General features: G+C 39.7%; 1 protein-coding gene across 2 annotated transcripts in view; it reads right to left on the bottom strand.

Annotated features, from left to right (window-relative positions):
- Window positions 1-14,479, bottom strand: part of CRYBG1 (crystallin beta-gamma domain containing 1) — a gene marked incomplete at its 5' end in the record, with an annotated part of 164,128 nt that overhangs the window by 2,894 nt on the left and 146,755 nt on the right. For both annotated transcript variants that reach the window (XM_084890515.1, XM_084890516.1), the window contains 8 exons: window positions 1,713-1,875; window positions 4,005-4,163; window positions 4,565-4,688; window positions 5,907-6,046; window positions 8,920-9,049; window positions 10,543-10,655; window positions 11,614-11,646; window positions 11,847-11,973. In XM_084890515.1, coding sequence (XP_084746641.1) covers window positions 1,713-1,875; window positions 4,005-4,163; window positions 4,565-4,688; window positions 5,907-6,046; window positions 8,920-9,049; window positions 10,543-10,655; window positions 11,614-11,646; window positions 11,847-11,973 — 989 coding nt within the window. The remainder of the gene's footprint in view (window positions 1-1,712; window positions 1,876-4,004; window positions 4,164-4,564; window positions 4,689-5,906; window positions 6,047-8,919; window positions 9,050-10,542; window positions 10,656-11,613; window positions 11,647-11,846; window positions 11,974-14,479) is intronic.

The raw sequence follows: 14,479 nt of genomic DNA, 5'->3' as shown, positions 1-14,479 counted from the left end.
GTCAGTTGTTAATGGAGAAAGTGGGGGAAAGTCCTGTATGCCTAGCACTTCTAGAAGGTAAGCCCTCTAAAGCCAAGATAGTATCTTTCCCCCCATTTTGGTGAGTACCCAGTAAATACGGGTTGAAAGAACAAAAGAAGAAATGCTCCAAGAAGTCACTCATAAGGATTACAGTGGCCCTAGCCCCGGACATGAATCCATGTGTTCAAAAATAATCCACACTGCCAACTTAGTCACTTATCCTTGGCTTCTTTGGAGGTTTTAAAACTATCTTGTATAGACAGAGAAGTTCCAGTTGAACAGGTTGATGAAAATAATCAAGGAGAGTCTAGTTCTGTAATTAACCAGTCAGAACCTCCAGTTGACCATTTGTAGAATGTCCACAAATGACAGATTTTGTATCCAATGTAATGTGAAGGAGGTGTATTTATATTACCATTCATTCTCTGAATCTTACATCTACTTTCTTCTATCTTGCACTGCATGTGATTTTTAGCTCCCATCCAGCCTGTTATATATTGCTTAGTGTGTGCTTCCTAAGGGTACTCTGCCATTGCCCCTGAGCACCCTTCCAGCTTCTCAGGTTCCTTGTGAATTCTAATCCTGTTATTAGGTGGGCTGGCCACACATCCATCTGGAGGCCACACACAGGTGACACCCACCTCTGCTCCTCACACATGTCCCTGAGGAAAATGCTGCTTCTCCATCATCCAGAAAAACTATGTTAAAACTAAGTTGCAGCTGCTCCTTTATCCCTATATCAATTTTTAATGACAGCTTGCCTGAGAGCCCTGATTAAAGTAAAATTGAGCCAAGTTCCTAGCAGATTTTTAAAATGAAGTATGCGATATAGTAAGGCTACATCATAACCATTTCCCTAAGTTTATAAACATAATCATGTTAGCTTTCCTGGTAGGAAATAGAAAGTCTCCATTAATAAAATTTAATGCAAAATTACCCCACTGGACATGAATAAAACACACTTCTCCATTTGCTTGTCAGTAACAAGAAGTCACTGAATTCCCATATCTGTTAGAAGTCAGCTTTGGTTTGTTTTATGTTTTTAAATTATTAGTGGTTCCACCAGTAAGGAGAACTTGTTAGAAATGCAGATTTTCGTGCCCCACCCCAGACGTAGTGTATCAAACTGTGAGAGTAGGACCTAACTAACCATCAGTGTTTTAATAAGTCCTCTAGGTGATTCTGATGCAGATAAGGTTTGGGAAACACTGTCCTAAATTTATTTGTTCTTCTCAAGCACCATCAATTTGCTCTGGATTTTTGTTGAACAGATGTTCAGTTGGCTGTGTTCATTCCTTTTAGATTTTAGATCTTTTCAATGAAAGAATACATGTATATACATGAGAATCATCAACTCTACTGAGACCACAGCCTTTTTGGCTTGTGATTTCAGTCTCACACTGTTAAAATAAAAGGCTTGAAGACAGTCCATGTCCAGATTCTACCTCAACACTTTCTGCCAAATGGGTTAACCCCTCTAAGCCTCCATTTTGGGGGCTGTAAAGTGGGATGGGAAGGGGGGGTAACATAGGTTGCTGTGAAGATTACATGACAGTGCAGTGTTTAGCACAGTGGCTGACATAGTGAAAGATCTCTTACTATTTATACTTGTGCTCACCATTTTCAAAAGAATAGGTTTTTAGTTAACTAAAAAAAGGCATAACCAAGAAGATAAAGGGAACAAGCCTTACCTTTGATATCTAAAACTAAGTTTGGCTTCAGCTTGCTGTAGATCCTACCGTCAGACTTCATGCTCCAGAACTGACTCTCTGCGCTCTGGTCCAGGGCCAGCCCCAGCTTGGAGCCGGAAGTGACGAGGCTCCCCACGATCGTCATGCAGCAGTCTTCTGCTATCTGCTTGGTACAGAGATATGGGTCTTAGAGAGGAACACACATTCAAGTGTCACTATGATCAGTTCCCTGTTTAAGCTGATTTTTATTTTATTTTTTATTTTATTTTTTTATTTTTTAAAATATATTTTATTGATTTTGTACAGAGAGGAAGGGAGAGAGATAAGAGAGTTAGAAACATCGATGAGAGAGAGTCACTGATCAGCTGCCTCTTGCACACCCCCCACTGGGGATATGCCCGCAACCAAGGTACATGCCCTTAACCCGAATCGAACCCGGGACCTTTCAGTCCCCAAGCCGACGCTCTATTGAGCCAAACCGGTTTCGGCTAAGCTGATTTTTAAAGCCACCCTAGATCCTGGCTTCATTCACCCTTATGCCCTTTAGTTCAGGTGTTACTAGTGACAGAAGGTTCTCTGTTTTTATCCATTTCAAGGGACTTCTGCCCTTTGGGAGACTGTCTTACTAATGAGAGAAGCCTGAGAACATCAAAGCTGCCCCTCATGATGGTTTTCCCTCCCAGAAATGACTGTCCTCCAAGGCTGGTCATTCCACCAAACCTACCCCCACAGAACCACCTTTGTGCAGCCAGACCCTTCTAGAATGTGGCTGCACCTCTAATTTTGAAGGCTATTGTAGCACTAACATAGCTAAATGGGCATTTTGTCACTTTACACCTTGAAATTCCATTTATTTATCTTGTCTTTTCTTCATGAGAAATGTCAAATTTTTCTAAAAAGGCATGCTAGCCAACCATAAAAAGAGAAGAAAATACCAATACTGTAAAAGGTATTTTCATGTAGGAATTTTATGGGTCCTTCTTGAAGTGAATCTGCTCTCAATATATAAACAGTATATGGTGTTACATGTTCACATTACACTAACACAGATCGCTGATGAAAATGCTCATGGAGAGAACTGGAAAGTACTCTTCTACATGAGATAAGGACTGTGATGATCTAGGCTACTTTACTTCTCACTGGCCTACTCAGTTCAAAGTCATTAAATAACATCACTAAAATATCTGTTAGAAATAACTGATGAAAGGCTCCATTTTCTTGTATCGTTTAAGATAATTCAAAGGCAGAAATGGGCTTTTTGTGCTTTTCTATCACAGCTCTTACTATTCCTTCTGTGCAAGTCTAAACAGCCCTTATGCTTACTGGAAGGATGCCTGTCCCTCAGGCCCCACAGGCCTAATTAACATGCCTTTCACAGGCTCTGTGCCTTCTGCTGACTCACGGGGCACCACAGTTAGAAAAAAATCGGGAGCCAACAGCCAAGCCCATAAAATCAGGAAGTTACAAAGAATATCTGCAACAGAAGCATGAGCTCCTCTTATAAACTCTTACTCATTGCAGCCCGCAATCGTGTGTTATGGAGGAGTGATAGGAGGGAGGTGGGGCATTTTCCATTCTCAAGGTGTGCCAATGTGGAAATGGTGCACAAGCTGGGACTTCTTCACCCTTAATTCTAGTCTGAGATCCTCCGAAAAGGAAGCAAACCAAGAGTAACTTGTTGATAATGCTGGGGTTTACAGTTGGTTTCTATACCTAGTAGAAATTCCTATATAATTTTCTGTCCTATATAATAAAACCCTAATATGCAAATCAACTGAATGGCAGAACGACCAGTTGCTATGATGTACACTGACCATGCAAGAGCTGCCCCCTGATGGTCAGGGCGCTCACACAGGGGGAGCGCCACTCAGCCAGAAGCTGGGCTTACAGCTGGTGAGCACAGCGGCTGCAGTAGGAACCTCTCCCATCTCCATGGCAGTGCTAAGGACCCCTCGGGGGATGTCTGCCTGGCGGGAGAGGGGGGGACTACCTTATTTTCTAAGCCGGCAGTGGGAGATCCCCCAGGGGTCCCGGATTTCATGAGGGCACAGGCCAGGCTGAGGGACTCCCCCAGTGCACGAATGTTACTATATAAAAATCAAGTAAAGATACCAGTACTCTCTTGGATGAGTTAGATTTACTCCCATTTTACGTTCATAGACTGGTTCTATAAGAGCTAAGAAATATTTTCATGGAAAACCTAATTTATTTTTGAAGGTGGTCCAGGAAATCATGAAATAGCATTAACTTGAAAGATGCTATCATAAACCTTTGTCTTATCCTAAAGCTCACCCTGCATTTGATGCATCCTTCTTGATAAATCCAGATCTGATCGTCAGCACCGACGTCCTCCGTGACCTGTATTCTGAGAAGCTTCAGGTCCTCTAAGTTACCGTTGGTTGACAGGAATAACCCTGTTGCCTTGTTCCGAAGTCTGAAATAAATACGTTTCTAGAAGACAAAACCCACAATGATCAGAAGTACGTTGTACTATTAGAAGTTCTGAACAAGCATCAACAGCAAGGGCAGAATCCAAGGTGAGGTTGTATTAGGGACAGTTTCTATACCCAAGAGCCCCAGAGGCTTTAGGATTTTTCTCCCTGAGAAGATTTCGGTGAAATGTCAAAGAAGTGCCTGGGGCAGGGAGCCTGCCTGTGGAAACCCAGCACTGGGAGTTTGGGACGCACCACGATTTAATGTCAGACACGAGAGCATTTCTGAAAGCAGTTAGAAGCAGCCCAAATTTAGAAGTTCATGGGAGTGGCAAATTTCAAACTGAAACTAAAATGTTATATTACATTTAAAAAAAAAAATCAGAGAAGAGTATTCAAATGTGGAGAGGAAGAAAATACCTGATTAAAAGGCCGTAGAGAACCTATCTGGCGACAGCCACTGAACTCATACCAATTAGGTACTTCTGCTGGTGACAGTAGGAATTGCCGACCTCTGTAATTGCCATATTCATAAGTAATCCATCTGGAAAAATAGATAACCACAAGTAAGTGGCAATATCCATTTATATTTTAGGATGTTTCAATTGTTAGACTGAGCTTTATACTTAAAATATACATTGGCAGAAGGGGGGGGCGACTACCTTATTTTCTAAAACACTCAAGCACCCTTTTCTCAAGAAGTAGCACATTCTTGGTACATATTTATGCTAAAAAGAACCATTCTTAAAGAGAAATGGGTAAGGCTTTTCCTCCACCTGAGCAACGAAATAGAGATTGTAGTTTTAGTGGGACAGCCCAGTATTCCTATGAGCTTTTTTTATAAAACATTTCCAGTTGTAATTATGGATCTTTTATTTAAATAGTTAATATTTGTAAAATTCTTGTGTGGCATATGGTAAATGCTAAAGGGTTATTTAACTAAAAGTAAATAATTCAAATTTTTGTTTAAAATGAAAGGAATCTTCCTCCGTCCAAAAATCTGCGAAAGATACTCTGGTCTCCTAGGGATGCTGGTGCCCACGCCTGAAGGCTGTGGACTCCTGCACGCCACGGCCTGTGCGTGACCCAGAGGCCTTCCGCGGGCCCATGTGTTACCAAGGAAGAATGTCCTCGACTTTTAATCCTGGAACTCTAAAGCACCCAAATGTTTTTTAAACAGCTATAGTCCCCTCCAACACTTGATGCATACAGGTAGACTATACCTATTTTTGCAAGTGAAACAAAAATACTTCCTTAAAAACATTTATTACATTGATAGTTCTTACTCATTTTTATATCTTCATTTCACAGTTATTCAAAGTTGAGAAAAATCTTCCCATATTGACCTTTAAGCATGCACAGCATCTGGTAGTCACTCCTAGTTAAAGGAAAACCCCAGCCCTTACTCCAAAATCAAAGGACTTGGTCTTTTAAAGGGAAAAGGAAAACGAGCTCTCTCATACTTGCTAGAAAGTGCTCAGTAAACTCAGAGCACTGTTTTGCAAAGTGTTCTCCTAGAAACTTTGAAGTGTTGAAGACCAAGTCCTTACCTTAAGTAAACTAAAAGCCTGGAGGAATTGATGACAGTCTTTATACCTGGCTCTTCCCAGTGGGAAAAGTCCAATATGAAGGTGCATAATCATTAACCCTTACAGAAAATAGGGGGTTTGTGTCACTTTAAGGTAATGTAGGAGAAAAAGAAATATGATCAAACTTATTCTTTAAAATCATCTCTTACTGAATGAACAAGTAGGTAACTCACATGCCACCGATCACCTGAACTGAGCGTATCTGTGTATTGAATCCCAGGGATTGGAGATTGACTGCTTCTGCATTAAGCTCAATCTTTTTTCCTTTGAAGTCTTCTCTTTCGAAAAGAATAATTGTTGGCTCAGAAAATTCCTGTTTAGGAACAAAAATAATGTTACTCATTTTTAATAATAACTTGAACTTATTCGAAAATCGTCTTGTTACAAGGACAGATCAGGAGATCTTGGCCTGTCATAAGCTCCCTTACCCAGGAAGTCAGGGTGTTTATACACTCTAGAGCTAAAAAGAGGAAGGAAGGGGGGACAGGAAGTTTTCCTACTGCATAGAAAGGCAGGTAAATGTAAATAGTGCTATAAAGGCTGGGGGATGTCCCAGGCACAAAGAAATGGGTATATGAGTCTGAAATATCAACACAGCTAATGAATTTATTTTTAATCCTGCTATTTTCTAATAGGATAAGGAGGGGCTAGAACCGGAAAACTATGGATGTAAATGGTGAGGGTCAGAGGCCTATTGCAGTCTAGTGGAATTGCTAGTGAGGAACCTCCTTGTCTTTTTTTGTTTTGTCAACAGACAATGATTCTGTGCACGTATGCTCCCAAACTTTCCTATAGGAATATTGTTAGGAGGGAAAACTACTGGATGGAAGCTATACATTCAAACTCATTTTCAAATTATAGACCCTTATGATCCTAGACCAGTGGTTGACAAACTCATTAGTCAACAGAGCCAAATATTAACAATATAGCGATTGAAATTTCTTTTGAGAGCCAAAATTTTTAAACTTAAACTTCTAACACCACTTCTTCAAAATAGGTTCGCCCAGGCTGTAGTATTTTGTGGAAGAGCCACACTCAAGGGGCCAAAGAGCCACAGTTTGCTGACCACGGCTCTAGACTAAACTCTAATGATGATAATCCTAAAATCATAAATGATCATCAGAAATTCACTACCTGCTTCAAGTTTTGTGGCAAGGATGTGGGACTTGCTTCATTTATGTGAATGTGCCCTGACACGAAGATTCTGTTGACCAGTAAATAGCACATTAATGTTCAGAGGTGGTTTGTATAGCATCTGTGAGCTAATGAATGGTACCACATCATCCCATGTTCCATTGCTACTATTTTCACGTCTCAAGAAAGGTCAGCTTCAGTTATTTGAACAGGCAGGAAAGGATGAGATAAAGCCAATTCTTGCCTAAAATCAACTGCCTACCGTGTTTCCCCGAAAATAAGACATTCTCCGAAAATAAGACCTACTTACAGGTTTCCTTCTGAGTGAAACATAAGGCATCCCCCCGAAAATAAGGCCCCCCCTAGGCTAAACATGAGAGATTTGGTCCACTGATTCTGAAAGAAATGGAGTTACAAGAAATTCACCAGGAAATTCAGGAATTGGATTGTTATGATGATGTTCCAGAAGATGATGACATGATTGTCATTGAATAAATGAGTAAATTCTTGATACTGTAGGATTCACAGTTTGTCTGGTTTGTGTTGACAACTAACGTACTACCGTACTATATACAGGTAATAAATTTCCTTTATTTTCATTTAACAATAAATGTGTACCGTATTCTTCTTCATGGAAAAATAAGACATCCCCTAAAAATAAGACCTAACGCATCTTTGGGAGCAAAAATTAATATAAGTCACTGACTTATTTTCGGGGAAACAGGGTATGTTTAAAGCTTCTAATGAGAAATCAGCTACCAAAAACTAAAACATTTCCAAAACTACACACTCAGACTAACATTTGAACATTATCTTGAAGTTTCCCATTGAATATTGCTTTGATTACATTAAAGTGAAAGATTTCTGTTCAAAGGGACACACGTGATAAATCTGGAGGAGTCATTCGATTGCAAATCTCAAAGACAGAGCAATAAATTTTAAAACTATAAGGAATTTTTGCAAAACAATAACAAGATATACAGGAAACTATAAAATAAAAAGCTGAGCAAAGGACATAACAGGCAATTCACTGAACAGAAAACCCAAATGATTAATAAGTATATGAGATACCAACCTCTCTAATAGTAAAATGCAAATTAACAGTGAGAGAATACTTTCTATCCAATTCATTCCAAAGTTAGAAAGTCAGAATACTCAGTAATGGCAAACAATGTGGAAAACAAACACACACACACTGCCAACAAGAATCAGAAGTGGTAGAACGGGACTTAGTGAAGCTGCATATTCATGCACACAATCCCAGCAAATGCACTCTTTAATATACATGCCCAAGAGAGCCCCACAGGTCCATGGAGAGGCACAGAGGAGAATTAAGTAAAACATTGTGATGGGATATTTGCATCAGTTAGAATCAATAAATGAGATGTACATACAGCATAATGGACAGCTCTTTAAAAATTTTAATGTAAGTATCGTTATGTTTATAATGCAGTGAGAACTATAGCGTAATACTGTATATAAATCAAAAGCCTGTATATAGCCCTGGCTGGTGTGGCTCAGTTGGTTGAGCATGGTCCCATGAGGTAGCCGGTTCAATACTGGTCAGGGCACATGCCACAGGGGGTGTACAGGAGGCAGCTAATCAATCTCTCTCTCATGTTTCTCTTTTCCGCTCTCTTCCTCTCCCTTCCTCTCTCTAAAATCAATAGAAACATTAAGAAGCCTATATACAGATTTTCTGAAGACATATGTTTTATAAGAATGTCCACATTGTATCCCTCACACATCCCATGGATAGGGATCAGGTATAAAATGGGAAGAAACAGGAGAGGGGCCTGAACTAACTTAATGATGGTTGTGTGCCATGACTGAGTCAATACTTCACCTGAAGTCTAAGAAAATGGCAAGCAAAAACAATTTATATGTTTAACATCTAAAAAGATTAAAAAGTTATAGGATAGAAAGTTCTACGGCACCTGTTTTTTTCTGTCTCCAACTCTAAGCCTGGAGTTAACTGCTGCTTTCTGCTCTGGCCATCAGCTATGTGAACCATGCATCTCCGTAACGAGATATTCACACGGACATACTTACAACATCTATAAAACGAAGAGACTTCACAGTTGCTCCAGGCAGGCATCCCATTGCAGAGAGACACGGGTAGTGGCCTTCTTCCAGCACATACTGGTTACCAGAGAAATTTTCTCCATCATATGCAACCCAGCTACACAGGAAAAACCACATACACATACCTAATTGGAGTATTCTTATTCAAGAAACCTGATTTTAGAGGTAGCCTGCTATAAAATAATGCTTGTGGCTAACAGTGTTCTTCAAAAATATCTATATTTTCTGCAATCTTGTGACAAATATTTATAATAAGTCAGTTGTCAGCTTTGCAGTTGGGAAATATAACCTCTCTCTCCATGAGATAATTCATGTTTTTCTTCCCCACCTGCCAGCATTCCTTGCTCCTCTCATGGACACCACATCCTTCCAGTCAGTGAGGTGCTGTCAAGCCCTGGAGTCCTCTCAATAATCCTGCAGCCTTCCCAGCTAGTCAGTTAACTGGATCTGCTGATTTCCTCCCAAAATTTCTCACATTCCTTTCTCATTTCCCACACCTCTGCACTGGGCCAGGAGTCAAAATACCAGTGACTTACACAAGTCACTTAGCCTCTCTGGGCCTCGCATTATTGATAAAATGGTGATGTACCAGCTTGTCTAGAAGAGTGGGGGTTTTTTGTTTTGTTTTTAATCCAACAAATGCTTATCAAAGACTGTGTGTCAGATACTTTTCCATTGCTGGGGATAGAACAGAAGCCAAAACGAAGTCCTTGCTATCTTGAAGTTTACATTCCAGTGAGCCGAGAAAGATGATAAATGAACAAAAAAAACGGTATGTCTGAAGGTAATAAATGAAGTAGATAGGTGATAAAGAGGAACCAGGACAGGTGGAGGGATGTGTTTAGTGACAGTGACATTTTACTGTAAATCTGCATTTGAATGCAAAGTCTGTGCTGTGCTCTTTCCACTCTTATGACGGTGCTGTTCAGACCATAGAGAACTATGTAAGTAAAGGCACTATTACTATTACCAATAGACAGAATTCCTCATCACCCTGGCACAGGTTGCCCTGACCTTGAGCTCTCCCCTCTCTAAAGCTTTTGAACCAGTTTTCAGCATGGCACTTTGAGCTCATTGCCTTTCCCATGGCATTTATTTAAGCTCATATGCTCAGGCCTTTCCTGGCCTAATCCTACCCTCCAGACTTGCTTCTCCTCCCCAGTCCAAAGCCCTCCCAGCTAGAGAGGGTGTGTGCTCCTGGTCAGCATACACACCAACTCCACTGCAGCCATGCACTCACCCATCATGCAGAATGCCTATCCTACTCCGATCCACCTGAAAAAACCTACCTCGGGAGGTGCCTTAGAGATGAGAGTCCCTTTATGGATGATGGGATAGGCCTAGGAAGTACAGGACCTGGTCCAAACCCCATGAAATGGTGATCTTTAACTTGCCCAACCCACACTGATCTCCAGGTCCTCTGTGTCCAGCACTCATGTGCTGCAGAGTATACTTTAGTATTTCCAGGGTCTTGTACTATATGGCAGTTTCATCTTGTACCAAGCATCTAAAGGTGTCACTAAATACTGCTGGTGTGTGAATTCTATGTTCCCCGGTGATGAGGGTCTGCCAGTCCACTGTTTTGCTTACCTGCCTCCTAAAACTCTGCAAGACTTGGTAGAAAATGAATCATCAATTTGACCTGTTGTTTCTTCAAAGCATCGACTGTGACCTTGAAACTGTGGTTCCGAAAACAAGTGAATCTTGGAAAAAGTAAATGGAAATACATAAAATCATTTTGCAAACACATTAACTCAATCAGCCTTTGAAATGATGACCCAACCACGACCTGTTAGCGTGATACACTAAACTGACATGAATTTTATAAATCCTTTAATTTTCTACTTCTGCACTACTATCATTAGAAATACTATGGCTGTACCTCTCACGACTGTTTAACTCAGAGACATCAAAGGACAATCCAACAATAGAGGCAGCTTTCTATAGCGCACCCTGTCCTAACAAGCCGGGAGGCGTTTTAAAGCTTTATTGTGGCTAAAAGTAATTGTTCATCAGTTCTAACATTAACAAGAAACTGTATTTTGGAAACACTATAGTTTTCCTCCCTCTCAATGGAAGATACTTGCTGACTTATTAGAATCTTGTGTATGCCAGTAAAGGAGGCTACAGTGGTGTTTGTGCCTCTGTAATTAAGGCTGTCTGAACACTTCCATTAAAAACCCAAATAACAAGTGTAATGGCTTCAGTGAGAGACCATGTTGGAGACCATATAAAATGTTTGTCTAATGCAGACACAGCAAATACGAAAACTTGTACTGTTTATTGCAATAACTATATTGTTTGAAATGTTTTAGTATATTTATGTAAACTCTTATTCAATATAATGATATAAAAATTTAGGGGAGCTAGAGTAGAGTGGAGAGGGTCAATGGGGAAAAAGAGGACATCTGTCATACTTTCAACAATAAAGATAAATTTAAAAAATTAATGAAATTTAACATTACATAATGAGACCATTTTATAAGTACATAGATGCTATCAAGCATTAAAAAATTAAATCTAATTTAAAAATAGTTATACTTCCAGGCACAAAAATGGTTAAACTAACAAAATTTCCCAAATGTCTGAAGTTTTACATGTATGTTCAACTTTTCAATGGATGGCCCCTAATTATAAAGATAGAATACTTTTTTAAGTTACCTGATTTCGTCTCCTTAGTCCACTGAAAGAATCCTAAAGTGTTTTAAAGGGAAGAGAGAAGGAAATAAGTAGAGCAGACATCTTAAAATACATTTTTTTTCCAGATTAGCAATTACTGTTAAAAATAATATCGGCATTGCTTCTATAGAGTTAAGTATACATGAACCAGAATCACACATTAAGGAAATGCAAATTTCAGTTGAGTGTTCTCATACAAAAATGTAACTTCTTACCAGACATATGGGTTGAACAGAAGAGATCTTACAATTTTTTCCTCCCCAGTCCTCAAAACTGGTATAAAAACCTTTATCCAGTATATACTGTTCTCCTGTGAAGTCTGGATTTTCATAGGCTACCCATCTAAAGAGACAAAAACACTGGTAAGTCATAGTTCTTAGTTTACATATATAATAAAACTATCAAACACTTCTGAGTAACTGTATCATACAGAAACTTCCATTTGTTTCACCAATCAGCAACCTTAATAATTTTCCTGATTCTCCATTAATCTTTTAAGAGCAGATAGATTTGTCTGGATTAGAAATCAAAGTGGCAAGTGAATGAGTATCTTTGTGAGACCCTTTTGGGTGTCCTCAAACTTACCCAAGCCTCTGCCTTGAGAAAGTGCCAATGAGGATATGTCTGTATTTCTAATTCTATCCTAAGGAAACAATTGAGACTTTCGAGAAATAGCTGCCAAAGTTCTTTTAGTAGGCAAGCATGACTTCTTTTTGTTATCAACATTAAATTTTCTTTCCAGAAGTATACTGGGTGGGTGGGGAAATAGGTCTACAGGTGTCAGTATACGAAACAGAGTTTATTCTTGTACTATTATTTATTAATTCCTAGAGGCCCGGTGCATGAAATTCGTGCAAGAGTGGGCCTTACTTCCCCGGCCGCTGGCAGGCACCCGGGACCCAGGCTTCCCTCGCCGCCCTGGCTTCATCCAGAAGGTTGTCCGGAAGGAGGTCCGGTCTCATTAGCATATTATGCTTTTATTATTATAGATTGTATTATTTTTCATACAAACAACTGAGCCCACTGGTATTACAGGAAGCTATGTCTCTACACTATAAACCACACTGGGGGGAAAAGTTGACAGAAGAAATAAACACCCAAAAAGCCAACTAAGTAACAAAAATTTTGTTTTAAACCAGATTTCCAACATAACACACTATGTAATAAGCAAAATTGATCAAATGCTAGAAATACTAAAGACAAACCCATTTGGAATGTTTTCCTTTTTTTTTTTTTTTTTTTTTTTTTTTTTTTTTTTTTTTTAAGTGATCTACACTCAGAGAGGGAAATCAACAAAACCACTTCTTAGATGCTATTTCCTATCCAAAGATGAAAGCCTTTGAGAGGAAGAAAGTTTTTTAATTCTGTTACATTCAAATATCTGCCCCTCAGTTAATTCATTGCCCTCCAGATCCTCTCACAGCTTAAAGGATTAATACCTATATGCCTGTATGCATACTAAGAACTTTCCAGAATGCTTTCACATCTAATTCATTTATTAAAAGTTAATTCACTTATTCATTCAACACACATTAGCCACTTACGATATGCCAGGAACTAGATTGGCACGAGGTATGCAAAGATGAAAGACAAAATCCTTGCCCTCCAAAGCTAACTGATGAATAAGAAGCATCTCATGGAATTATTTGTTGGTGTTTGTTCTGAATGGGAAGTGACTCGTCCAAGGTGATACCATCACTTAGTGGCCAGGCATGATCGAACCTATGATTGAGTCTCCTGAGGCTCACCAGTTCTCTCCGCTTCCTGACCCGAACTGCCACTTGCCCTGTAAAGTCTCCTTTCAGGCCACACACTTTATACTTAAAACAGATTCCGAATGTGCTATGTAAAGGACCCAACTTAAACACTCACAGAGCAAGACTCTCAAAACAGTTTTTTTTTCTCCTGACTTTGCGTTCCATACTAGGAAATAAAGAACCAAACTAAAATGCTTATTTACCAATAAGAATAGAGTCATAGGACAACTTTTCTTTGAAACCATTTAATGTGAGTAGGTTCGTCTTCCATCCTCAGATCTTGGCACAACTCCACTGTCCCGCCCCACGAGCCCAACTCCAGTGCTAAGGCCTCTACAGTCGTCCCTGAGTTCAAACTGGGAATTAATCCCTCTGATGTGGATGCTCAAAGCACTTAATCCCCAGGTCTTTTGTAGCAATCATTATGTTTTATGTAAATACTGTAACTTCTTTGAGGACGTAATATAATGCTGTGCACATAATAGACCTCAATAAATATTTGTCAAACGACCAATGAAATATGAGGAAGCAGCCGGCCCTTCCCACAGCCACACAATTTGAAAGGAAGTGGTGTGGGTACGCATGCCTCCCTTCAAAATAAACCTCAACTGCTACACCCAGAACAAGAGCCTACGCCAGGAAATGCTACTAGAAATGACTAAAAATAGAAACACATGAAAGCAACATTTCATAAAGAAAAGTGATTTCAGATAAACAAGGGCTGGGTAAAAAAAAAAAAAAAAAGAAAGAAAGAAAAGAAAAGACTGGCAGAGGTACAGATATTCTTATCTTTTCCAACGGCAGAATCTACACAAATGCCCCAGGGTAATTCTGCCCAGCCTGGTCGGCTTCCGCTTCTAGGCTGCATGACTGGGCTCTGACTAATTGAACCAATACACCTGCTGAGTATCAAAATGTACTACTGCCGCCTGGACCTGGCCACTGTCTTTCCCTTCTAAATACTTAACTTCAAAGGCCGTCTTTAAATATTGCCACCGCAGTATTTCAGAGGACTTCTGCCATACCATTCCTTTTACCTGTGGCAGATTCTAAAATGTTTGGGCTCCAGAACAGGACCCAGTAGACCGTAT

This window comes from Pipistrellus hanaki (genome assembly GCF_964339955.1).
Source record: "Pipistrellus hanaki genome assembly, chromosome: 7".
NCBI classification, from domain to species: Eukaryota; Metazoa; Chordata; class Mammalia; order Chiroptera; family Vespertilionidae; genus Pipistrellus; species Pipistrellus hanaki.
Note: the sequence above shows the minus strand (reverse complement) of the source record. Positions and strands in the feature narration are given on the sequence as shown.